Source organism: Phalacrocorax aristotelis, chromosome 2 (assembly GCF_949628215.1).
Source record: "Phalacrocorax aristotelis chromosome 2, bGulAri2.1, whole genome shotgun sequence".
Classification (NCBI taxonomy): domain Eukaryota; kingdom Metazoa; phylum Chordata; class Aves; order Suliformes; family Phalacrocoracidae; genus Phalacrocorax; species Phalacrocorax aristotelis.
This window is the reverse complement of record NC_134277.1, coordinates 116,986,497-117,014,096: the sequence shown is the minus strand read 5'-3', so window position 1 is coordinate 117,014,096 and position 27,600 is coordinate 116,986,497. Positions and strand designations below refer to the sequence as shown.

General features: G+C 37.4%; 1 protein-coding gene across 1 annotated transcript in view; it reads right to left on the bottom strand.

The window, feature by feature from the left end:
* Positions 1 to 1,784: 1,784 nt before the first annotated feature.
* TTC39C (tetratricopeptide repeat domain 39C) overlaps positions 1,785 to 27,600 on the bottom strand; it is a 39,348-nt gene continuing 13,532 nt past the window's right edge. Inside the window, exons 4-14 of the mRNA XM_075084877.1 lie at positions 27,423 to 27,537; positions 23,606 to 23,960; positions 22,123 to 22,291; positions 14,562 to 14,655; positions 13,621 to 13,728; positions 13,070 to 13,179; positions 12,232 to 12,355; positions 9,720 to 9,817; positions 8,649 to 8,753; positions 5,515 to 5,553; positions 1,785 to 4,887 (exon numbers count right to left, since the gene is read on the bottom strand). Coding sequence (XP_074940978.1) covers positions 4,798 to 4,887; positions 5,515 to 5,553; positions 8,649 to 8,753; positions 9,720 to 9,817; positions 12,232 to 12,355; positions 13,070 to 13,179; positions 13,621 to 13,728; positions 14,562 to 14,655; positions 22,123 to 22,291; positions 23,606 to 23,960; positions 27,423 to 27,537 — 1,407 coding nt within the window. The 3' untranslated portion in view covers positions 1,785 to 4,797. The remainder of the gene's footprint in view (positions 4,888 to 5,514; positions 5,554 to 8,648; positions 8,754 to 9,719; positions 9,818 to 12,231; positions 12,356 to 13,069; positions 13,180 to 13,620; positions 13,729 to 14,561; positions 14,656 to 22,122; positions 22,292 to 23,605; positions 23,961 to 27,422; positions 27,538 to 27,600) is intronic.

Below are 27,600 nucleotides of genomic sequence, written 5' to 3'. Positions count from 1 at the left end.
GAAAGTAATTTCTCATTAAGAAAACTTCTCCCAGTAGCTCATCAGTCCTGGAGAATGACAATAGAGACCACGCTATTAAAAAAAGGTAAATATGCGTAAGCTATGACTTATGAGATTAGCAACAAAAGCCTTCCTATTGAAAGAATAAGACATACTTCAAGAATACATATACGAGGACTAGAAAATGTGTCATTTCTGAAGTCAGGGCTGTAACCTGACGTCTAGATTTCTGTATGGAGAACATGGAAGCAACAGGACTTCATAAAAGCATTAAACACGCCTGTGTGCAAAGGCAGGCACACGGTTACTTTGAAACCATCCTCAGTGAATACAGATCAGAAGTGTCTTTTGAAAACTTTCAAAAGTTCTAGCTCTGCAAAGCTCGGCACTGCAAAAGCTTCAAAGGTGTTCAAGTACAGACGCCATAAACCACATGAAAATTTATTATCAGAGGTAACCAAACAGAGGCATAAGCCTCCTTAAATATTTAAAAAGGCTTCAGCCACTAACACAAAAGCATATCTGTCTGAAACTTAAGAGCACACAGGAAAAAAAACATGTCTGGAAACTACTTCACTGCGCTGGAACTTGAATGCCATTTTTGAAAACCATCTAAAGTAAATCCATCACACAAAAAGTGTACCAGCTACTCTACTGAAACATGTTGCCCTTTAGCCCCAGCTGAAGAGCCTGTCAGCCTAAGAGCAGCTGGCCCACTGAAGGTAAGGGCGGAGGGGACCAAACAGTACGGTATTTAAGTGTAATTCAATCAAGGGAAACAACCCTGAGCACACACCTGTTGGGGGTGGGGAAATCATCACTGTTTGCCATCTACTGACAATGGCACAATTTTGCAACCAACCAATTAACCAAGTTTCAAAGTTCAGGGAGAATACAGATTTGCAACACTGACAAAGTTAAGCCTTTTCTAAAATAACCCGATCTTTTTTCCAGTTCATCTTGTACAACAGCTAATTTCATACAAGAATTTGCTGGACTATTGTACGTAGATGCAGATAATTAAGTGTAAAAACACCAGGTGCCCATGCTTTCTGGACCTCTGTATAGTATACCGTATTGTAATTGTTCTTAGGTGAAAATGAACCAGAACTGGAACTTACCTGTATGTTTCCATCTTCTGTAAGTCAACTTTTCCAGACAAAAGTAGTTTTTGAAGTAGTCTTTCATAGCTCACCTCAAAACATTAGGATGCAAGACACTATTGTATAAGCACCTACTCAAACTGTAATTAGCAGAGGAACAAATCCCCATCCTGCCTTTTTTTTCTGAACTCCTAATTTATATAAAATAATCCGTCCTCCAGTTCCTTCAGGATGAAGGATCAGAGGCAATACACCTGTATGTCTTAAAGTCCAGTGGAGTCTACCATGCGTGCTCTAGGCTGCCCGCAGAGCCAAGGACAGGCGCCCTGGTCAGATGCCACTGGATGCCCAATCGCCTTAAAAGACAGCTGAGCATAAATTTACATCCAAACATTAGCTTTAATAATACTTGCTTAATATTGCACCATTTTTCATGAAAGCGATTGCTGCTGCTGTCAGTATTTTGTAATGACAACTGGAAAGGGAATTGGAGTGTCATTTACAGGCTACCCTGCTGTCACTCCCCTGACAGGTTCAGTTAGCAGCCACGCACCGCCACGCGTAGCCCTACACCAGCCTCACACTTGCCCCTGTTCACGCTTCAGTTACAGAGCAATTTTTAAACACAAGTACAAGCAATTGCTAGAAAGACAATCAGATTGTTGTAAATTGAAAAAGCAATTCGATACAACATTTGGGGAATTTTATTTAAGAATAAAGCATGACTAGAATAAGAAACAAGCATTCGAAGTCAGAGAGAGAAGAAATTAAAGTGCTTGCTTTAGAGTAAATTAGAAGCATTTTTCCAAGACGGAGGAATACAACAAATACAATTGCGTGTGGTTCTTTTTCTTTAATGAAGAACAAGTAAATTTGATGTCTTAAAAAACACGCATCTTAAACCTCGTTCACTCTATGGTTGATCTCACCATGACACATGTAACTCACTTTCTAAACCAGGAGACTATAATTATACTGGAAGAACAAAGGCTGAGGTAACTGCTGACTAGAAAACTGTTACAGAGTCACTTGACATCCCAGAAGTTTTCCAATACTTCATACGATCTTGTTCAGGAGGCCACCAATTAAAAGATATATTCGAGGAGCAAGGGAACAAAATTCATGACCACATTTCTTTTAATTTAATCAGAAATATAAAAGTGCAAGTTCTGTAAATTAACAACATTTACAGTACATCACAATAAATATGCCACTTTGTGACCTCTAAAAACTCTAGTTATTTATTTGAAATGAGTCATATTGAGATAAAAACTGCATCAACATCAACAAAAATACCTGACCCAGTAAAGATAATCTTAACATATTAACTAGCAAGATGCATATTCCATTATTGCTATTAGACCATGCCTCCGAGTTCCAAAGTATAAAAACTTATCAGTTTACACAAAATACAGTTGAAATTTCTCTCATCACAGGCACAGTCTAACATAAAAAATAATTTTGACATTTACAATGTAGGAGATTCTCCTACGAGGGGAGGAAAAAAATAATCAATATAGAAACAGAGAGTTCTATTTCAGTGACGATTTGCTAAATCCACAGAAAAGCTGCAATTTGCACAGAGTTAAACTGTTATATGAATATAGTGTCTTTCCATACCCACTCCTGGCCTGGTGAGAACAACAGGCCTTTCAGTAAATTTAGTACAGTTTTGCTAGCTACCTCCATGTATGCAGACCCTAGATATCCCAACACAAATTGCATGCAGGTGCTTTGTGTCCTGAACAGCCTAGTCTCACATTATATTTAAGCGGTGTATTTAAAAAGTAATTTTGTCAGTTACTGTGCTGTTTCTAGCTATTCACCCAGAATGGAGTGTCTGTCTCATTGCAAAACATTAAAAGTCAGATAGGACAAAATAAGATTTCAAGTACGTTAAAGCCCATTTTTAAAATCATTATTTGAATTCCAAGTAGTCACTATATACACACAATATATTGTTTTCTAGTCAATACTTATTTGGATTGACCAAATAAGGTTGAACACTCATTTGTGACTCAATATCACTGTCAATATCTCAATATCACTGTCAAAGTTGAATTAAAAAAAGTGTACTGTCTGTAACACACCTAGATTATAGAAAAATAAAACTGCTTTTTTTAGAGAGTTAAGAGTCTCTCCTCTCCTTCAGGAACTGCAACAGAAGAGTTTAACTGCTCTAGGAATGCCTTTCATAGCAGGAACCGTGTATTTCTAGAGAGAAATAAAAGTGTCTCAACCATTTCATTTGGCCTACCAAATAGGATATTACTTTTCTCCTCCATATCAGTCTTGCTTTAGATGCAACCTCAAAAGCAAATCAATGAAGGTTAGGTGTGGGCAAGGTCTAAAACTTTGGCAACATATTCTACGAAAAGGTAAGGGAAAAAGAAGAAGAAGAAAAAAAAAGAGTTTAACCTAAGGAACTGTTTAAGGCAGTCTGACTAAAGTAAAGATAAGGCTTTTGGATAACTGTTTCCAAGGATATCCAGTTTTCTTGGCTTTGCAAATTAACATAATTCAACTAACTTTCTGGTCAGATTTCCACTCATAAGCTTCTTTAAAAAAAATATTTACCTCGCTCAAATATGATATTAAGTGAATATAAAACATAAGGAGATACAGACGAAAGTAAAAAACACTACGGATGAGCATGTAGATGATCAAATATTAAATATTATATGGTCATGATAAAAGTTTTAAGCTCTCTGAGGTATTTCAATATCTGAACACCACAGGTTTGGAACACCATATAGAGACTTAGGATATTGTAGTATTGGTGTAACTACCAAAGTAGATCTTTGGGTTTGTGTTTTGGTTGGTTGGGTTGTTTGTTTTTTTTTTTTTTTTAATACCTTTAAAGGTCACTGCTATAAAAGATTCAGCAGCTTGAATAACAAATATGTAGAATTACTGTTTCTGGCCTCTGTATTTTAACATAATATTTAGAATATTAAGAGCAGAAATAAGAACTGCCCACATTCTAATTGCATGTCAAACAAAGTAAGTATTTGGCTGGAACGCACCAGGAGCGGAGATCCTAAATATTGACATAATTTATATCACAAGTACGAGCTGGGCTGGGAGGGAAGGAATGAAGAGTGGAAGGGGTGTGAGGTTTAAAATTCACACGTTAGTCACCATGAAGTCACTGACATAAGCCACTAAAATTTAGTAAGATCTGCTTTTTGTGGCTGAACAGTTTTCCTCCTCCTGTGTATTGGCTAATACTTGAAGAAAAATAAAAGTGTTCTGACCATTCCCAACTTGAACATTTACACCAAATATTTTTATTGTATTATTCTAATCAACACAGAAGTGCTCTCCTTGGCATATTTTAGATCTAGACCTATTTTAGAAGGTAAAAATTGCACCTGGCAATATTGTTGAAGTAAATTATGTGTGCTTACTTAGGCTCACCCACAGAGTTACAAGCAATTGTGTTCAGCCTGATTTAAACAAAATAAAAACTGAAGAGTTAAAAACACAAGGTCACTTAACCTCCTTCCTTGTTGATTTACTTTTAGTTAAAATTCTAATGTTTTACTAAGCCATACCAACTCTGACCATACTAGGAAAGTATCTCTGGCACAAGCGGTTTTCAGAAGAAAAGCTGGTTTTCCCAACAGCTTTTTCTCCTGCTTCATCTTAAAGTGCAGAAACTGTGGGAAAGGATAACACGACTTCCTGTCCGTCACTGTGGAACTACTTCCTTTAGAGAGGCTAAGGCTGCGTGTATGCGGACGTGCAATCTGTTCTCAAAGTCATAGCCAGTAAATTCCTCCTGGGGGGAGCAAACAAAACAAAGTTATATACCTATTAGCCTCCTTCACTTCATGATAGGAAGATAATTTTACTACTAACGCTTAAGAAATGTTACAAAACAGACTGAAGAGGTCAACTGGAGATTGCATGTTGCAATACCCCCGGATTACCCAAAGTAACAGAACTATTACAGAAATTCCAAGCTGGTGGAGAGCAGAAAGCTTCCATTCCCAGCATACTCTTTGGATCTCATGTAGCTGGAATAGCACCTAGGAATTTCCGTGAGTCCAAAAGCTTTAGAACATCCCCACACGCCCCAGGCAGGAACCAGTTAGAACAGATAAGAAGTAGAGAGTTGTCATTTTCAAGATTTCTATAGCCAAATCTTAGCTGAAAAACTTGGCAACATTGTAACACTCCAAGAGGGGTCACTAATGTGGGCTCCGTGCTATGGCTGACCTAGAAATACATACCTACATTACATAAATGTGTACCATATACATTAATGTATACACGATAACATGGTAGATTATAGGCAAGAAACACTGACACTTCACATCCCCACCCCGCCCCAAACCCCCCAAACCACAACCTCTCCAATGCCCTCATCTCAGGAACATAAATTTGAAAGCGTCTTAGTTTTTACCTTGGCTTGGAGAAGTAAGGTTTTGCCTCTTGGCACAGTCTACAAAAAGACAAACATTGCATTAGAAATACATGGCAAATGTTACAGGAAATAGCTGAGGTATATGTCAGGCCAGAACAGCATCTCTATCTTGAAAACAAGGTACCGAAGCAGACAAAATCCTCTCAAATTAGGAAACTAGAGATACAAATGAGGCATCCAAGAAATGCAGTATTATGGTATTTCTAGTCTTCTACAGAAAAGGAGAAATTACAGCTTTAAATGCAAGCTGCTAATGATGATAGTGAGCTACAACAATGTGCAGGGAAACAAATGAGGCTACAGATAAATGACTAATTGATCAATTGAATAATTTTTCTTTCTTAACTAAAGTTTAAGCCATTTATTTACAGAACAAGTTGCTGTATTTTAAGTATTAGAAGTTGTTTCAGAAATCTTAATTTCAAACTCTTAAGGAAAAGTATACACATTTGCAGATCAATATTTACTACTGAAAAGCTCATGTTTTATTTCCTATCATATAGTACATTTTTATTTTAAACCTTAGAAATAATCAATTGACCGATAAGTAGACAGAAAATTTTTCTTATACAAACATACAGAATATGAACATATGTATTTATATTGGTTAAATTACATTCAGCATCTAAAAAAAAATTCAGTAAACTTCTTGATGTAACAATTGGAGACATTCAAAACCTGCCTGGACGCGTTCCTGTGCCCCTTGCTCTGGGTGTCCCTGCTCAAGCAGGGGGGTTGGACAAGATGATCTCCAGAGGTCCCTTCCAACCCCTACTATTCTGTTATTAACCACAGTAAAATCTTAAAAGAACCTGATTAGCACTAAGTTTAAAATAACAAAGATGATTCAGATGATGTAATAAATCAGACATGTAATTTTGAGTAATTTTATAGTAAAGTAAATTTAGTAACAGCATGCTTCTTATACTAACATGCATATTCATATGTCTAGCTGTTGCTCAGGTCTTTAATACGCTCAGCCTCTCAGGTAAATGCGATTTATAAAATCCTATCCCCTTCTCTTTCTTAATCATTATAGAGCTCTCACATGACACCTCAGATAGTAAATGCAGTTTTCTATAAACAGCATCACTTGCCTCTAATTCTAGCTCTTGCTTTTCCCACTCCATCCCACTTTCTTCAAGTCAAGCAGCATTTACCTCCTCATTGTCTGAGTGCCATGAGAGGGAGTTTCCTGCATGTCCTTCACATACTGAGCGCTACCACAGCTTCTCAGCACAGCTACAAGCTGAGGCTTGTTCAGTCCTGAAGCACCCAACACGAAGCACGTTTGGTAACTGTACGCACATGCTACACAAAGCAGGGAGGAAGGAAGGAAGGAAGGCTCCCACATTCTCAAAATCTTCAGATAACTTCACTGCCCACTACAGTTTTTTTTTTTTTGGTGTGGTGGGTTTTTTTTTGTTTGTTTGTTTGTTTGTTTGTTTTTAAGAGATGCTTGACATGATCAAATTTAAATATGAAAATGGGAAAAAGGCAGCAGGAACATTACTGGACTCAGCCTCCCTACTAGGCTTCAAGGCCCTGTTCCAAATCGTAGGGCAGCAGGGCTTTCAAAAAAAGAGCTATTATTTTTAAAAGCATTTTCTCTAGTTTTGTCTTTTGTCATAATAACAACATATTGAAAGATTTTCCATTCCTTCCCTCTTTAAGGGGAAGGTTCAGCTTAGATGGTTAAACCTGACAAGACTAAAACCAACTGAAAACAGAATCTTAAGAATGTGAGATACTATCAGCCCACCTACTTTATACACTACATACAATGATGTGGGGGTTCAAATTTAGGAAGTACTATATAAAGCAGCACAAACTCCAAGCAGCGGTGTTACATGGTGCTGTTTCCCTCCTCAAATAAGAGTGGTGCAGGAGTTGCCCCAGTTTCCAATCCCCTGGGCTCCCTAGGAGGCAGGGTATGTGCAAGGACCTGAATGATCAAATGTATCATTAACCAAGCCATTTGGACAGTCTGAAAGCCAGGTGGATTATTTTCCTCTTCATCCTGAGCAAAAACCACTCACTGCTCAGGGTGAAAGCCAAAATGCCAACACATACAGCTTCAATGGAATTTAAATGACTGAAATCACTTCACTTATACATCCCCTGCAATGAAATAGTACAATGGTATGCCTGCCCGCAGTCCAGCCAGGTTTCCAAGATGCACTGATGTGCGAGATTAGGAAGATATCTGTCCTAAGAGTGAGGATAAATAATGCCAGAGTAAAAAGACTGTTGACAAATACCATATTGTTCCAAATATAAGTTTGATCCCCAAAACATGTAGCTATTTTAGGAAGTCATCAAATTCTATTTGGAGAGTATAACTACAGGTAATCTCTTAACAGCCCCTAACAGGAAATTAAATACATAAGAAAAGGATCCTAGGCACTCACCACCTGCAGACAACAAATCCCTGCCTACCCAAGACATTCTTGCTAGGCCTCTGCTGCCACCAGCAGCAGCAACACTGAGGGAAGTGAAGGGGGAGAGAGGTCTTTGCACCTTGAGGGGTGACAGAGTATTTCCATATCCCAGTATTTTTATATATAGTTTCTCGTAAGGTACATAAAAAAAAAAAAGGGCATCACAGCGTGATCAGAGACACGAAAATTGAAGTCTTTGTCGTTCTTTTCTGGGGTAAAGTACTACATAATAACGAAAACAATGTGGTGCTAGACTTCTTGCTTTACTGCTTGCTGTAGGTTTGCAGACATGTTCATTTTACTGCTAGAGAAAGACACCACTAATAGTGAGGAAGGTAACAGCTGCCCTGAAGAACCCCAGAGAGCCTCAGGCTGTTTTTTATGTAAAAATAAAACCCAGTAACAACAAAGCAAGTCATTGCAGCGTTACCAACAGATAACTAAGCTCCTCAGAATGTCCTTATAGCTCTTGCTATTGAAAAATTAAGATGATGTTACCCAAAAAGCATTTCTTGGTTCACAAAAAAACGAAGTAGTAAGTTTCTTTATGGTAGGTATAAAACAGATTTTCAAAACATAACATACACTATTACCTATAAACTTGGTTTCATTGTTTGTATAGTGATATGTTGACTCCTCACCCTGAAGTTTAAAAATAGTTTACGCTATTACCTCTGGATTGTCTAACAGAAGACAGCCAAGTTCATAGCAAGCATATGGCTGGACGTAGAAGTTGTTTTGACGGCACAGTTCATCTTTAGCAGCTCGCTGAAAGAACTATAAAAATTAAAGAAAGAAAAAGAAGATTGCAGTAATACATTAAAATTGACTGTTACTTAGAAAAAATCCAGAAGTACCGTTCAATTTTAAGCACTAGAAACTAGCACAAAGCTAAATTGAGACTACATTAAAAAATTCCAGTGGTAGAGATTCTTTAAGCAAGGATCCAGAGTTTTTCACTGACACTAATGTATCAAGGCAAAACTATTCGTTTGGATTTTTACCAAGTAATATATTGACTGTTTCAAGTGTTTTCCAACCTCACATTGGAGAAATACTAGATCTAACAAGGAACTTCAACATTAGAGATTAAGTACCCAGATTATTTAAGATACGCCGCTTGAGAGAAGCAGGGGGTGGGGGGCGGGGGGAAAGGAAAAAATATTTAAAGCCAGCATCAGCTCCCTTGTTGCTTATGTGAACTGCATTTTTTTTTTTCTCCCCAAAATAGAAAAGGTTGTGCCTACAGATAAAAGCCTGGAGCAGTGGCAAGATTATTCTTCAGAGTGTGCTAATAATCAAACCTCTCAGTGTCTAATAGACCTGGAGGAGAAGCAGTAAACCCACACTTCCAAAAGGTCAATCTCCAAGTTTGTTTTTGTTTGTGGGGCATTTCTGTTTGTTTGTTTTGAAGTTGAATTTTCTTTGTTGGACAAGGTAAATCCAGCAGAGACAAGAACTTTTCCATTCTTCTTCACAGCTTCCCCTTAAGTCTTGCTCATACGAGCCCCTTCATCTAACATGTTCATTCAACACAGCCAATTACATTTACAACATAGAATATAATGAAAACATGCTAAACAGATTTGAAAAGAACCTGACATATTCTGTTGGAATTCACAATATGATCAACAGCACTGACAACTGATGGCTTGCTTGACACTCTACTCAGCAATATTTACTGTTTAACAGAATAGCTCATAAAATAGGATTAATGGTGTAAGTTATCATTTAACAACTTACCTGAACAGCATCTTCAGAATTTCCTAAGCATTTGTGTATGGCACCAAGAAGCAAATTCCTCAAACCAACAGCTGATGAATCATCAACATCCTGACAAGCTTAACGAAAATATTCCAGTAAACAAACAAGACAGATTGAAATCCTTCCTTAGACAAGAATTGTGGTCGATGGTGACTTTCAGTCTGGTGATTAAATTTAACCAGAAAAAGGAGATGCTACTAACATTAATATAAATCAAAGTAATTTGGTTTCTTTTAACTACTACCCATTTTGTATGAACCGCATCAAGCAGTCTGTCGCTCATGAGAGGAATTCCTAACAGGAATGAATGGGCTGAAGTCAAAGGCAGTTGATGTGTTCTCATAAGAGGAGGAGAATCCATTTTCTCTATTGGTCTTCAAAACATCCACTAAAGGTCAACTTCAGAAACAGTCACGGCCTTCTGGTGTTATGGGAAACTGGGTTGTCCCAGATATTGAGAGAAAAATACACAGTCCAATTTACAAGGAGCACAGGGCAAGCAGTTCAGACAAAGCTGATTTGTTCTGAACTGAAGCCAAGTGGCAGACACACAAAGATCTGTACTGGACTTAAAAACCCAGACTAGGGGATTTTGGCATCACATTTCTCAGTGCTGATGAGAGGATAAGGCTTATTTGCCAGACCTTTGCCAGTCCACGATCCAGGGACAGACTGTGCTTCAGCTGAGTAGTGCTCTGTTTCCAGAAAAAACTGAATCATGATGAACGTAACCATCTCTAGATGAATCAGGCTCCATTTTGATCAAGCTTATTAGCGTCAGGTCTGTTAAATCAAGGTGAGTTCCATGAGGAGCCCGCACCGCCGCCTCCAGAAAGGCTGGGGTACAGGGAGGCCTGCAGGGCTTTTCATCCCTTCAGAAGGAGCTGAATTGCTACGCCTGGAGCAGGAGAGCTCCTTTAACTTCACATTCTGCCTCATCTCATAAACCCTCCCAGGTCTTGACTAGCTCTGCATTCACAACACAGTCAACCCACAACCCAAATAAGCCACCTATGAATAACTAAGAGTTGGCTGCATGGAGTATTTGGGCATTACACGATACACAAGGCTATCAACTTTTGCTCCTATAGCGAGTCTCAAGTTACTTGGCATGTTACTCACAGAGATACATGTGGATACAAATTAATTCCTTTATTTTTAAGTAACTGCTAGCCCTGAGGAAAAGCCTGGAAACTCACCCCAGCGAATTACACTCCGATTGTTCAAGAGAAGATGAAGCAAATAAAAAATAAAAAAAAATTCCCCTATCATCTCATCATTCTTGAGGTACACAAGGCACAGCAATAAGCACTCATTGTGCAGAAAATCTTCAACCACGGATCGCTGATGCAGACACATCTGTCAGTGTCATACAAGAAGCTTATCTCTGAATTTTTATCTATACTGCGATTTCACATTAATATGTGAACAACTGGCTGGAATCTTATACCAGGAAGATCTACATTGCTTCTGAGTGTATAGGAGAGGGGTACATATTCTTTACAACCTCTAAAGCTGGTTGTTCTGAAGGCAAATGACAGAAAAAAGAAATCCTGAAATTTATTTTTATGTAAGTTAATCTAATTTTAAAGCCTTCACCATTATCTTTGGCACTAGAAAACTAGGCATCTGAATGTAACCCACTGCCATTGCGCAATTTAAATGGACAAATTTTCTTAAATTAAAAACAGAACAAAACCCCACTACTAGTCCTGACTCCCAACTAAAAGACTGGTAGTTTTCTAGCTTAACACAGAAATCACGTGCAATCCCAAAAATTTCACAGTTACGAAAAAAAAAAGGAAGTATCTTGGTGGCAGACATTTTTTGTTTTATTTTCTAAATGAGCCGGTAATAACTTGAAACTGTTTTCAGAATGCAGACAAGACTGATAGCTGGATGGGGGAAAGAGTACTGAAAACCTCAAGATAAATACTGCTACCACAAGCTTCATGTGCCAGACATCCAAAGACATCTGGACACTAAGAAAGAAGCAACCATAAAATGCTCCTTTCACCATTATGATGGTCCCATCAGTCAAGATAAACATAATCCGTATCATGTCATAGATGACTTCACAAGCTACATATTTCCTCTTAGAAGAAAACTGATATGCAGAAATGAATTGGTAGTTTCATTTTCTTACTTTGTACATAGGTTTACAGAAGTTAAATTTTGCTTAGTGACTTTGAACAATCACTATCACACTATTGTTTCATTTTAAACAACGGGAAAACGCAACTGATTAAAAACCAACTACATGCAGCAGGCAGTTAAGCTCCCCCCAAAAACCTATAAAAATGGTAAAAATGAAGCATTACGCTGAATCTTAATGGGTCATTATTCTTTTGTTACTCAAACTGTTTTGCTATGACACATGCACACAGGTTTAAATTTTCATGCTACAACAATCAGCTACTCCACACAACAGAAGAAAATTACACACCTCATTTAAAAAAGTACATAAATAAATCAAGGAACCATATTATACCTTGGCTCATGTGCTGTAAGTTCGAGAGAGAACAGTTTGGAAGGGCTTTCCATAAGTACAATACTTCAATGGACGCCAGGACACAGAGCTCTTTGGTCGGCATTTGTTTTCTAAATCTATCTGCCTGCAAAGTGGGGAGAAAGAGGGAAGGGAGATCTGTCTTCTGTCCTTTTGCAGGGAACATAATACTCACAAACAATACATCACGAACAGTAATTCTAACTGTTTCATTAAAGCATCCAACAATTTTATAAAAATAAAGTCAGTGGCACCTTAGCTTAAAAACTTTAAGACTAATAAGCAAAGCCTTTCAATTAATTTAAGGGCTTACATATTGGTCAAAATTAAACCTTCCTTGTGTGCAGCCTGATTTCTTTTACTGTATTTCACAATCCCAAGTACACACTGACTGGATGCTGAAACTGCCACATCTGCAAAATCACCAATTAGGAAATACTTCCCAGACAACTCCTAGCTTTCAAAAAGAACTAAGGCTTTGACAAACAAGACAAGCAAGAAGGAGTAAGAAAGGCAAAGCTAGAAGGTAAACTACCAAAAGCAACTACAGCTGTTTTGCCACCCAGTGTACTATCATGTATCTTTATCTTTAGTGATTACTGTAGTTGTAAAGTGAATAGCTAATTCACATTTCCTTTGCTAGGTTCCTTAAAATACATGATACTATTGTTTTTCCACTTGAATCTTTCCCACTAATTCTACAGAAGCAACACAGCTGAAAACAGACACATCCTTCAAAAGTAAATACTGGTAAAGAATGCAACAAAATTACCAAGTGTAATTACTGTACTGAAACAAGTCAGCCTATGCTAAACCAAACCTTTTTCACTGAAAATTGTTCAATCTGGTTGTTTTTTCTTTTGAAAAGCTTCTGAACTTCCTTGAACACGTTCTGAGCACCACTGACATCACCGGTAGCTCCCTGACACACTACAAGAACACAGAAACAAAAATGTGTTAACACTACTGGGATATCAAACAGGAAAAATGAAGATTAGGTACCACACGGTCAGAGGAAAACACACAGTCACTTCCAGAAAGGATCTAGACTAGGGATTTGACAAACATGCAAATCCCAACTCTGCCAGGTACTCTCTGATCATTAGCAAGTCAGTACTTCTTTTTCATTTGCACTGAAGGAACTAATACCACCCAAACTCTAAGGATTTATTTATTAAATCTTTGCAATACATTGTTGTATGACCTGTCACTACACTGAAAATCATAAGGGGGGGGGGGGGAGTCTGCCACAGGGCTGCATAAGCAGCAGACAGTGTGGAAGGTACTATGTGCACTAATAAGTTTCCCAAACAAAACAGTCCCAAAACCTTATTGTGTCACTGATTTATCCAACACATTGAATATACTCACCTGCTGTTAAGTACGCATAGTAGCACTGGGACCACCTGGATTCATTTTTAAGCCTTTCAAAGGATTCAAATGCATCTTTGAAATTCATCTCTATCATGCTGCACCAACCTAAATGCAAGACTAATTTAACTTCAGAGAAAGCACAGTAATTCAAATTTGGTGTCAAGATTACTGAAATACACAGTCTGTTGTGACTGCTGGAGCTAGTCATACAATACAATAACTGGAACAGTTAAAAACGAAACAAATCAGTGACATACATTTAAAGGCTGGTTTAAATTTGCTGGGAAATGTTGAATTATAAGATTCCATACAAAACAATTAATCCACTTCAGAGCAACAACAAATCTATACAGACACCAAAAGCTCTTTGCTGTTTTTTTCATTTAAACACTGTATTTTGTAGTATGCTGAAACTTACAAAGTTACTACTTGCTCCCTTATTCTTCCCCACTGTGACAAGATCCCTGAACAAGACACATTTAAAGCTTGAATCAACAGATCTTCTCCACTCTAAAGTCTTGTATGCAAATTAAGAGCATAAAGCATATATTGCTATCAATGGAAGGATGAAACATAGGCCCTGCAAACTGTGAAGCTTCACTAGATCAATTATTTTGGCACAGAAATGGTGATTGAACAGATTAATTTCTCATTTTAAATAATATGATGTAGGTGAACAGTTTACCTTTTATTCTACCAGTCTACTCTTTGATTTTGCATCACCTTGTATTTGCAGAAAATTTTAAAATTATGAAAAACTGTTGAATTCTACTTGCCCAAACATGAAGACAGGATTATTACCATAATCCATCCAAGACAAAGGTCAGTATTCTAAAATCTTTTTTAAAATCCTAATAAAAATAATCCAGTTTGTTTATTGAAGTTGCTAGTCTAAATTTAAAAGTGAGCTATTTATAGTATAAACATATCCAACTTACCTATTTCGTATAAGCAGACATGCTGAATCTCCCTTTGGTCCGTTGCAAGTTCCAAAGCGGTATGGAATGAGGTCAAGGCACTATTGATTTGACACTAACAAAAGTGAAAGAAGAAAAAAAATTCAGATGTCTGAAACTTAAAATTTGTTGGATAATTTGATTTTGACAGAGAAAACATTCAGATTTCTGTTAATAGGTGTTTAAAAATAACTATATGGTAAAAAAATATTTAAGTGTCTTACAGACTGCAGCCTCTGGTTTGTTTAGATGGAAGAAGTACAACATCCCATGGAGAACACCACCTCAGAATTTCAGACTCTAGATTATTTTAAATGAGCTAAAACCCACCATGAAGCTGGCTGTTTGGAGGGGAAGGTCTAATATTAATTCAATAAACCAGCTCCAAATTGCAATTCCTTTGGCCAGCTTCCCTCCTCCTGAGCTCTCTCGACCTGATCTCTTTTGAATGGAAGTATAAGCAAATTATGACACAGCCTTTTTTTACAATGATAAATGAGTACCCTGAAAAGGTCCCATAGTGAACAGATTTTTCCATATATTTCATACTAATTATATGAAACATAATACAAAAGCCAAATCATAAGAGACAAGGGAAGTAAGACTCACCCATACAAAGCAATTCAGATTTATATTTAAAGGAAACTTTAGACAAGAATGGAAAGCATTTGCTTGCAAGGTACTAACAGATCCACCATGTGCAACAGCAAAAGTTAAAACAAATGGTAAGGAACTTGCACTCAAAGTCATATGAAAAAATGTACAACCCTACAGGGCTAAAAAAAGGGGGGGAGGGGGGTGTAGAGTATAGGAGTTTAATAATTTAGTAACGATCACCAATAACTTAGAGCCAAGTCAGATCATCTCTTGACCTTAAAAAATCAGCGGCTATATACCCTCTGTTTGCTATTATGTTTGAAATTCTTCGGGTTTGTGCAGTAAGCTTTTGAGTAATCTCATTTCTACTCTTATTAGTCATTAGTCGTTAGTCATAATCAGTAATTATAATTAGTCATTATAAAAATATTTAAGAGTCATATTTTTAGCATCTGCCAATAAACTTAGTTCTCTGCACAATAACGGTATGTTTAATTTTATTTATTTTTAATTATTTCACATTTTTCCACATCCCTCAGTAACCACTTTAAGCAATAGCTAATAGAGAATTCATAAATGCTGCATGACATGTTAGAAAGTAAAAAGGCATATGAGATAAAAACTGATTTTGATAAAATCATCAGTTACCCACAGCTTAGCAAAAAGAGGCTGACAATTTTGTAAGAATTAGAATAATAGTTCTTTTTACTATCTTCATTTCTAGTTTTCCCAATCTAGGATGGGATGCCTCCGTAACAATCACCATAAAGGGGGAATGCAAACCAACATTTAATTAGTTTTATACACAGACACAATATATATCCCAATATGACCTATACCCACTTTAACAGCATTCCTATATTTATTCTCACATACAGTTATAATCATTTATACAACAGAAGAATCTTTAAGCCAGTCTCTTCTGGCTAAGCACGTAAGTGAAAGAAACCCTTGAAAGAGCAAACCTGTCATCTACACAAGAATAACCGAATTTAAAGATTCATGCAAAGATCTGCAGTGTTGTGTCTTAAGACCACACACACACACACACACACAGAGCTGTAAAGTGATTTTATTAGATTTTCCTCTTTGTCTATTCAGGGAAAACTGTTTTAGTTGCTAAGGAACAATTTAACCATAAATCATATATATTTCATCAAGACAGCACAACTGCCAGCAAAGGGATCCACAGCTGTACCAATATAAACACTGTACGCTTAGAAAATAAAGCGGTGAATAGACCAAGATGCTTTTTGGCATAACAGAAGAATATACTACACAGAAAGACAGGTGAGTTGCCCTCAAAGTTACCAGGGAGCCTGAGCAATGCACACCTTGCACACCTTGTTTATTTTGTAGCAGCACATTCTCTCTACTACACATTACTCCACTGATGCTGCATCACCCCAACAAAACTTCCTGGAAAGTAAGTGTTATGAGTCCAGTCTTGCAGAAAAATAATGTCAGCTTAAAACTTTATTTTTGTGCTAAGAAGTTTACAAGTTTAGTAAATCTATGTTTTGAATGCTTCCGAGTAAAATGCAAAAAGAAAAAAAAATCTAAATATTTAGTCCTCTGTGAAGATACTTTGCCTTCTAAAAACCTAAAAAAACTAAACATTTGAAGATATAAATCACTTATTTGTAGGGCATATTATTCCACACAATGGCTAATGGCAATTACATCATTGTCTGTAATGCCATACACCAGCCTGAGGCAGCACATGAAATACTGACCACCTAGTAATATACAAGTCCAGTTAGCTGAACATTCAATCTTCTGTAATCCATTTCTCTGTCTAGATTTCTCAAGTGATTTGACATCTGCCTAAGTCTTCCTTAAGCCTCAAGCTCAGTAAGTATGTTTCAGAGACATTCTTTAATAATTAAAGTTTCAATCACGTTCAGGGATTGTGGCAACATGCTGAAATATGAATTTCTACTCTTAGTGTTAATTCTTAAATTACTATCCATTTACTGTTTCAGAGAATAAACAGAAATAATTATAAAGTTCCAAGGGTTTGCAAGTATAACATCATTGCTGACACTTGAAATCGACGTTCTTGAGATTTAAAAATATACATATATACATATACACACACATTTGTAATTCCTTCAACAGGTACCACTCATGCCTCTCTTGGACATAATACAAAGAGAAACAAGATTAATCCATAGTATGTGTAATATACAGAACCATATAGCCATAAAGAGGATTATTAAAAGCTAACGTGAGAACCATAATCTTGTATTTCTTGACTTCAGATTAAAATCAAAAACACCCCAACTCACCAACTAAGCATCTATGGAGCTTACCAAGCCAAGGCAGCTTCCCAAGCTGACACACATTTCCACACAGAACTGTTCTGAAATAGCAGGACACTTTCCCTCTCCCAGGACCTCTCTATACTTGATCAGCATTTTGAATTGGTAAAGCTTTTAAGAAGTTATGCTAGTAATTAAGGGGAAACCAACAAACAATATTTAAAAGGGGGCAAAATACACACCCCATTTTCCCCTAGACATGCCACAAAATCAAAATAGAGTAAAACTAGGATTCTGTATTTTATAGCCTAGAGCAAGTAACTAGAAAGGCCAGCACAACCCCTGAAAATAAGCCTTGAATTAGGCAAGCTCTGAAAATTTCTTAAGATATCATTGTGACTTTATTCCAGAAAATTAATTTAAGACTTTTCAATGTTTATTATTACTCAGGCTACTTTGCCATGCCACACCCTCCCACCCCTAAATAAGAACAATACCACTGATACCAAGATATCTTCAGAAGGTAACTGAAAAAGCAGGAGTCCTTGTCAGCATTACATGGAAGCCCACAATACCACTGCACATTTTCACCATCCTGCACATCAAACGCACTGTAGCACACCTGGGTGTACCACTGGTGATTTGCCCGCCAGCTGGCGTATTCGGTACTTTCCCCTTCAGACTCTTAACGTGCACTTATACCAAGTGAACTCTATAGATCAAGCCTCAGAATCCGAATTTTCTGTCCCAGCCCCAAAGATTTCTTGTTAGTTATACATACACACACACACCTGGAGTCTGTTCACAAATCAAAGAGAAGCAGTCTTCCCCAGTTCATGATTTTGTCAAACACTATTTTTGCTTTATACCCTTACTGCTCTCCACGTGAAAGTATCAATCTATTTAACTATTGTTGAGTGGGGTGATTTGTACTATTTAAAAAAAAAAAATAATCTCCATCTGCTTTAGGTGTTGCTGATTGGGGAGGCGGGGGGAAGGCAAAATAGCAAGCTAAAAAGCAGAAATATGTAAGATTCAGAACACCACCTGTTACTCTGCCCTCTCCCATGCTACCACCATGCCCATCTTTCACTCCAGGCCACAATACCACACTTGAATAGTGTAAGTCAGAGTTTCAAAAGTAAACTGGTATTCATTAACATAATTATAATATTAGACAATACACATTTAGGAAATGGATGGCAATATTTTTATTTTTACAGTAGTAAGAAAGGCCCATGGGTACAGCTGGGAACTCCCGATTTCAGACCAGTGGGTTTCAGCAGCTATTATACTAATTACATTTTGAAGTACCCTTAAGGCACAAGTATAGAACATTATTCTCCCCTGGTTTTAGTAGCTTAAGCTTACATGAATCATTATCAGCTTTAGTGGAAAGTATTTTAAAGATAGTAATAGTCAGACATTAACAAAAAAAATACTTTTAAGGCTGGAATACATACCATACAATCACAAGTCAAGCAAAGCAGTAGTTACGTCCATTAAAAAAACAGCTTAAATGAATTATGTAAAAGTCAGGAAAAACCCTACTTTGAAATATGCAGTCTCTTACCCTACTCTTTGGAGGGGAAAAGAAAAAAAATAAATAAAATAAAAAGAACCAACAACCACATTTGATCAGCCTACCAGTGCAACCTTTAACTTTCTGGTGCACTTCAGCTTTCCCAGATCCTCCTCCGCCTCTCCTTTCCCTTAACTCATTCCTTTCAATAGTCTCCAAACGCTTTCAGACTTCATTTCTCAAAAATGTGAATCTGGGAAAGAAGTTGAAAGATAATTTGGTCCATGTTTACGGTACCTGTGAAGGCTACTTCTTAGAAAAGCGAAGTCTGTTAAGGCTTTTATTGATTAATATTCATACGTGCTTTTTGGTGCACAAAACTTTATACAGTCACGTGCTCTTCGTTTGTCTTTCATAAAGACTGTCACTGTGAAATCTTCCTTTCTCCTCGACTGCCTTCCTTGGCAATTTTCTCTTTTGTCAGATTTGTGTCTCACTGTCCAGTCTTGCATTACTGCTTCTGCCTTTTGAACAGTTTCCCTGCCTCCAGGTGTCCATGGCTGAACTATGCTCCTTACTGTTTCTTTTCCCCATAGAAAAGAAAAAACACACACATACAGATATATAAGTGCATGCAGACCTGCTAACAGAAGCTAAATATACCATCACCTGAAAGTTACACAGAACATATACAGGATCAAAGGCTATTAAAAAAAAAGCAAACCAAAAACCACACACAATCAGATGGACTGAGTGCTAGTAGGCTCGAATACAAAGCCTGCAATGACCATTACTGATCCGTACTTCCACAACACACAAGCTCTTCTGTATAAGAGCCTTTCACCTGTGTACAAGTAAATTTTATCACAGAACTGTTAAAAGATGATAGATGTTAAAAACTGTAAGATACATAGGCTTCAGCTCAAGGTATACTTTTAAGCGTGTACAGGTTAAAGGACAGACTTCCCAATTTCAGTAAACCATCTGAAAATAATATTACCATGCCTGGTGGAAAGAACTTAAACCTACCCGTGTATTAACAATTTCAAGGAAGGCTGTGTAAGCACTTCCCAGGCTTTGCAGGAGCTCTCCTCACGCACCTTAGAGATGAGGCGGGAATTACGACTCAGCATATTAGTCTGTAATCTAAGCATATACGTGCACTTCTGGTTCAGAACGTACAATGGATGCTGTGAGACCAATGCCCGGATTTGAGACACGTGGAACCACAAGCGTATTATGCAGAAATCCCCATGCCACTGCCACCAGCCGCATATCTGCCTTCACTATTATGTCAACAACATTTGAGCAAATTAAGATTGTAAATTCCTAAGAGTCTAACAGAAGAGCTTAAGACATTCAACTGAAACATTTTTACACAGCAAAGCCTCAGCGATACACTACCACTTAGAACAAAGCAATGACAGGGCGGGGAAGAGGCTGCTGAATGTAAAAGCTCTCATGCAAACAAATACATGAATAGCAAAGGGACATTTTAACTCCCGTTAGCAACCAGTAAGCTTTCTGCTGACTAAGGGTATGGCACAGCACAATGCACAGCATTATGCCTGCCTAAGCTAACTCACTACGTTTACATGGCCACTCTGTCTCAGGCACAAACTATTTCGCTTGTAGTATATAAACAGTGAAGTTTAGCTCCATCACTTAATGCACAAACACTGTAAGATAAAGTGTAAAGAACTCTGCTTTGAAACATAACAGTACTCCAGAAAGGGACTGACTACACAAAGCTGGTCTCACCACAAACCTACCCCTCTGTATTCACATATAGAAACATATACCCAGTTTACTGACAACTCACATTCACAATTTTGCCCTAGCCTGCCCCGAAAGTCAGAAGAATGAGTTTAATTTTATTCCTCATTATACTAAACATTTAATTAAAAAAAAAAGTCCAGAAAAAGTAAAAGAAAAGAGGGTTCCAAATACCACGTCATCCTCTGGCAATCAACATATTTACACCTGTAACTGCAGTTTTATTCACTCTGCAGCTATTCCTAAGAAATTTGATTTTTACCATAAGAATGGAATATGCATTTAATTGAACAAAGACCATTAAAATCTCTCCCACTCAGAAAGCAGCAATACTTCCCCAAGACTGACAGCTTGCCTGTGGCAGTATAATTCCCCAAATGCACTGTTGCTTTCAGAAAGACAGGAGGAAAAAAAAAAAAAAAAAAAAAAAAGAGTAAGACAACATCCAAATCCCATGCAAGAATCTGCCTGCAAAATCTGATAGGCCACTGAAGCCTGCCCCTCTGTCTGTTACTGTTGCTACCTCCCTCAGACTATTAAGCGGTATTTGAGAGAGTTAACTGTAAACCCTAGCAAAGAATGACCACCAACATTAAGATCTAGATAAACTCTTGTAATTACAATGTTGAGATGAAGGGTTTGAACATCCTGAGTTCGTGCTTTTGTGTTGGGGTTTCTTGTTAATTTAACAGCTCTGGAAATATTTTGGTCTGATAAAAGAACCAGTTAGGAGTTGCACAGTTTAAAGTACTCGCCACCATCTTGTATTATCACAGATTCTTGAATAACTCAGCCAAAAACCACGAGGCTGCTGCAGTGTTTGAATAATATTCTGCAACAGCATTCACAAACACGTTTTCAGCGAATAAATTTCTGCTTGGATCAGAGCTCAGAGCAACAGAAAATATCCTGGTTTGGCCTCTCAAAAGCAAAAGCAGTTATCTGAGTGAAACTACTGCAAAGAATTAGCTGTATATGAACAATGCATAAAATGAAAAGGGGAAGATAAATGCTATATACTCAGCAGATAATACTCAGATTTTAGATAAGAAGCAAAACTGAAATAGCTATTTATATCACAAGAAACTCATGAGTGACCAAAAGCAGTTCCTTTTAGCAGAGCTACAAACATACCAAGTAGCTGAAAAATAATTCCAAAGTGCCATTAATTCAGATAGAATCAGCAGAAGAGCAGGTTTGGCACGTGAACTTGAAACTAGGAAGGAGTTAATCCTTTCTTCTTACTTATCTTTCCATGTATCTGTATCTTTAGTCACAATTTGCTGCAGCTTGCACAGTTCATTGACATCAGAAAAAAAAGAAGCAATAAAATAACAAAGGATGGGGAGGAGAAATCAGTCAAAATGAAGAACACATGCAATACCTCTAATCGCTGTATCCTTCCCTTGAAGAACATGAACAGAGAAGAATTTGGATAAGCAGATTCTTTTTTTGCAAGAATTTCTTTCGCCTCTTTCAATCCTGCCTTGTTATCGCTGCCATCAAGGGCAAAAAAGGGACGAACAACTGTGTGGTACCACAACAGAGCTAATCTAAAAGAAACATAAGAGTAAAAAGGATTACAGCTGTAAAATGGAAGTTTAAGGATAACAGTCTACACAGGCAAATTTTTAAATGATGCTGAAAGACAAAGAAAGATAAGAATTTTTTCTTATACAACCTGGCTTTAAAACAATACTACTGCCATACACCAATGTACCCCTAAACTGCACCTAAACATACAATTCAGTGCATATTACCCAAACGTAAAGTAATAATCAAGGTCATATCATCAAAGCAGTTGAGCTTCTAGAACTCTATAGATTTTAAAAAAGAAAAACCCACAGGAAAACTTTGAAAATGAGTTGTTCATTAGAGGGGGAAAAAAAAAATACCTCACACGAAACCAACAAAAAAAACAGAACACATCAGCAGACACATTTGAAATCAATGCCCAACAGAAATATATCCAGCATTCAGAAGGGCAGACATCTACATAATCTACATCATTCCTGGAAACAAGGGCAGAGCACAAAGATTTCCAAGACCATCTGAAGGAGGAAACACCCCCCAAAATACCATTTTTCTTCCCCAGAAAGAAGAAAGAACAAGCCAACAGGAACATTTAATCTTAAGCTTTCTTAACCAATCAGAAATCCAGTTCTTCTCCTCAAGCAGAAGAGACTTTAGCTCTGCTGTCAATGTTTCAGAAGTGACTTCTGATGGTACCTACAGTAGGGCCAGTAATAAAAGCATTAATTTGGAGATAATGGAATAATAAACCCATTTATGAGGGCAGTTAAAATTAGGTCTGGCTAACCCTTCACCTGATAAAAGGACCTGAAAGGCAGTATGAAGGCTTGGGAAAGAGTACACAAAAAATGCTCCTCTAAAAAGACTAAGGAAATATCCCATTTTACTCAGATGCTAAAATTAAAAATAAACTGGAAGAGATCTTTGGCTAATAGTAAGGATAAATAACTGAGATCAATGACTCATACAAAATAGTATACTCTCCATAGCAGAGAATATAACTCTGGGAAATTTACTCAGCCTTCAGGGGGTGCTTTTACTTACTCTGCTGGCATATAAATTACTAGACATTAGAATAGCAGGCACTGAAGAATACAGCAAAATACTGACACAAACCCAAAATACATGTAAATTACTAACAGCAGAGAGATCTCACACACTAGTAAGTGATGAATTTACTAAACCATGGCATGGTAAACAAACTGCAAGTAGTTTATTTTACCTGCTGTTGTTTCCTTTAAAGCAAACATGACTTTTTGGTTTTGACTTTTTTTTCAATTTACTTACTTTCATTACTAAGTTATCTACCAAAGCATTTCAATATAGCTACTCACGTAGCTAAAGGGGCCTTCATGTCCTTACTTTCACTTGCATACATCAGTGAAGAAAGCCCCTGTAGGCGGTCTCCAGGAAAACCCAGCAGGTTGATGATTTTGAGCAGGTTTGGGGGCACCATGGATATGCAAAGATGAAAAAGTCCATATCCAAAGCTAACAGCACCTTTCAGTCTGTTTAGCGAATCCTCCGTTACACCTTCTGCAGCAATATGATTATCATTTGCAGCATCAGAAGTCAAGGATTCCTGAGTTGTTTTCTTCTGATATATTTCCTGAAGTGTATTAATGTCCGTATAGCACTTATTGTAAATTTTCCAGGCTTTTCGGAGTATCCACCCACCTTTTATGTATGCTAGAAATCAAGGAGGAAAAACAAATATTTCAGGACATATTTCAGAAGTGTAACATAATAAGTAGTAAATGTTATTTCACAAATCCTAGGATCCTCTATTTACTGTCATCTTGAAGAGGTCTTCCATACTGGGCACTACAAACTTATGTGCTTTTCAACTAGAGACTTTAAAACAGCATGTAACACAAAGGGACTTCCCTTCAGCTATGTAGCAATACAACTGTCAGAAGGAAACGGAGAAATCAAAGAACTTAATGTTGGATTCTGCTCCGCTACAGAATGGGGATGAAATGGCTGCCTGACAAGCAGAGAGAATCAAAACTCAGAGATAACACCTCTTAAAGCCCAAATTATGTTAAAAGACAGTTGTTGGGGAAAAACTAGGAAAATTCCTTCCTTTGGGTTAGATAACACGATTTTCAACACTATCATTTCCCTGACCCTCATATGAAAACAGCACCTTATAATTAAGAAAAATCTTATAGAAAAAAATAAAAGCATGCATAAATTTTATGGTTCTAAAACATTTTTCAGTTGCTTAACTTCCTCAACTTCAAATGCAAGCTGGGTACCTAAATTTCCCTCTAAATCTAGTCTTGAGCATTCTCAGCTGAGGAGAGAATTCTCGGTCTCATTACCCTCTTTACAGGAAGCAAAATAAAAGAAGTCCAATTTGCTTATTTACACAGCATTCATCTTGGTTATAGCACATCCTTGGATAATGGTAAGTGGTAAACAGAAAACACACATAGAATATACACGTTAATTGTAAAAGCAGACACCAGCATTTTGTCTGTGACAGAGCCCTGAGAATTAGGAACTGCAGTGACAAAGGAGTTAACTAAAAAGGAAAGAAAATAAAAGCATGGTTATAGCAGCAGTGTTCTAAACAGATATCACCAAATTTGCAGAGATCAGTGTTATAACTGCTGCCAGAATTAGATGTTAACAGGTGGGGTGCGTCAAAGAAAAGGAAAATGCTATTAACACCAAACCACTCTTTATAAGCCTTTGCCATCTTTGACAAAACCCTTCCAATTACAAAACAAAACAAAAAAATCCACCAAACATTTCTAGAGAAAGTACCATCGTGGACTAGACTACCTCTTTTTGGATTCTTGTATGAAGAAGGGGTGAAGCCAGTTTGATAGTCTTTAAGAAATTGCATTGAGAAAGACTGCAAAATTTCTATCCTCAGTTGTGACAGAAGGGTTCTGTTGACATGAAGTATTAAAAAATTAAACCCCTATATTGAGTTCCATATTAAAGTAGTATAAAAAACAGAAACCCCTGCCATGATTCAGCTGCATTACAAGGCTAAACATTACTGCAACTTTAAGCAATTAGGTCACTTTTTGGCTGCACAGAATATTTTGAAAGGTGTGGTTTGCCACGAGATGAACGCTCATACAACTGTGCATAGCAATGCAGCAGACAAATAATAAAGGAAAATCCACATTTTACTTGTCCTATAGATACTATTTCTGCAAATAGCTAACTAACCTGTTCTGATGCACACATCAAATGGAAAGGATATGATGGGGAAAAAAAGTATAGGTTTAGCCTTTATTTCCATAAGCATGCTGTCATTAACAGTACACTAACACAGCATAACCCTAATAGATTTACTATACTAAGATAAAACAATCTAACAAATGAAAAAAATTTCTGACTTTTTAAACATAAAAATTAAATCAAGCCCAATCACCGAGCTGATTGCCCAGTATGAACTTCTGAAAGTAGTCACACCCACGACAGCAACAGTCAAAATGAACCACAAAAAGTGGTCAAATATCAAGAAAAGGTAGTTCAATATTGCTGTGGGAAGCTAATATAAGTTGCTGTGTTACTAACTTTACGATGAAACTATTTCTAATGCGTTATGAGGGTGGAAAGGAAAATCTAAAATGTGTTAGGCATATGAGAAAGCAGCTTGTATGTCATCATATGCTTCTTGTCAAACTGTTCCAGGAAGAAAAACACCAGAAATTTTTCATCCATCCGCTGAGAACAAATATTTATCTGCCTCTGAAGAATGCCTTTTTTTTTTTAAATTATAGTCATTTCAGTAATCTGGTTGCTACTTCTGTACAGAAACATGATAAAAACAAAAGATGTTTATACATAATCAGAAAGATAATATACTCAAAAAACTGACATAATGGATCCAACAGTTCAGCACCAGCAGTAACTAGCAGTCGCTGAGGTGGCATTTAAGTGCTCGGAATTTTAACTAGATTTCAGGTATGTTTTTTACTCCATACATAACCCAAATACACTGCATGTTCTGCAGTACTCTGCTACCTGCTTCAGTTCTTTGAGCAGCAGACAAGAGAGAAAGGGAACAGACACCACCCTCAGTTACAGCCTCCAACCCAGTTATGCAGCGGCAAAATACATACTGAAATAAGAAAAAAAATCTTCAAGAGGGAGAAAGAACCAACCCCAAAACCCAGAACTGCATCAAAAATAGTAAGAAAGCCTTTCTGCAGCACTACATACACACAGCAGACAGAAATACTTCCTAAATTTCTGCTAGCTAAAACCGAAGACATTCTTGATGCCATGGCTCGGAAGAAAACAAGTCTGCCCATCACAAAAACAATTATGTCTTTGACTGAAGAGCTTCGTGTTACTTTAAATAATCTGAATACTATTTCCCCGATTCCTTTCGGCTAGTCAGCAGGGTTTTCACTGGCAGTCTGGCCTGACTGCCACCTCTTGGTCTTCATTGATTTGGTAAGAACCTGGGAATGCACTCACTTTGTATATGACCTTGAACAAAATTTTTCATCAACTCATGGACGAAGGCATGTTTTAAGATTATGCAAGAGATCCAGGAATGCAAGAGAGCATTAGAAACAGCTTTGCACCTGAGACGAGGAGGTTTGTATTCAACACGACAGGATTAACCTCTTTGGCATGCAAGGATGCACTTTGGCGACCAGAGAGTAAAAACTGATTCAGCAGTTCCATCTTCAACACGCTTCATTTAAAATTACTTTCACTGGCAGTCTGTCATCTTCCTGAATTGTCACAGATGTAACGCATATGGGACATTAGGATTTTCCCAGTGGGCTGAACTTACAGCCTCTTTTATCTTGCAGGCCACACAAACCACACTGATGCTACCCATCTTCGTACCAACTCCTCGACTGCCTCTATGCGAACACGCAAAGGATTCCAACCTATCTAAGGAAGCTCAATTGAATATGATTATTGGTATGAAAAAGCAGAGAGCTGTAATCTGTAGCAACCCAACCCATTTTATGACACTACTACCTACACAAAGGCTACCTATATCTCTGCAAGTGTACCAGTCTTGGACTCTTTCAGATGGAACTGTGCTCTTCCTTACAAAACAACCATCCTTACCGATAGTCATATTGCCACTTTATGAACAAGCTTTACTAAAAAGATGTCATGCAAAAAATATATTTAAACATTAAAGCCACAGCACACCTGATAACTCTTGTTTTACAAATGAGAGCACAGCCAAGTAGACTTGACAGTCTGCTACAATTATTTGTCTTTGTAGACGATCTATCATCGATAGAGTAGATTTTCGTCCATCAACCTGTTCGGAATAAAACAAGGCAGAACACAGGAAAATATTAACAAAGATAACACAGAATACTAG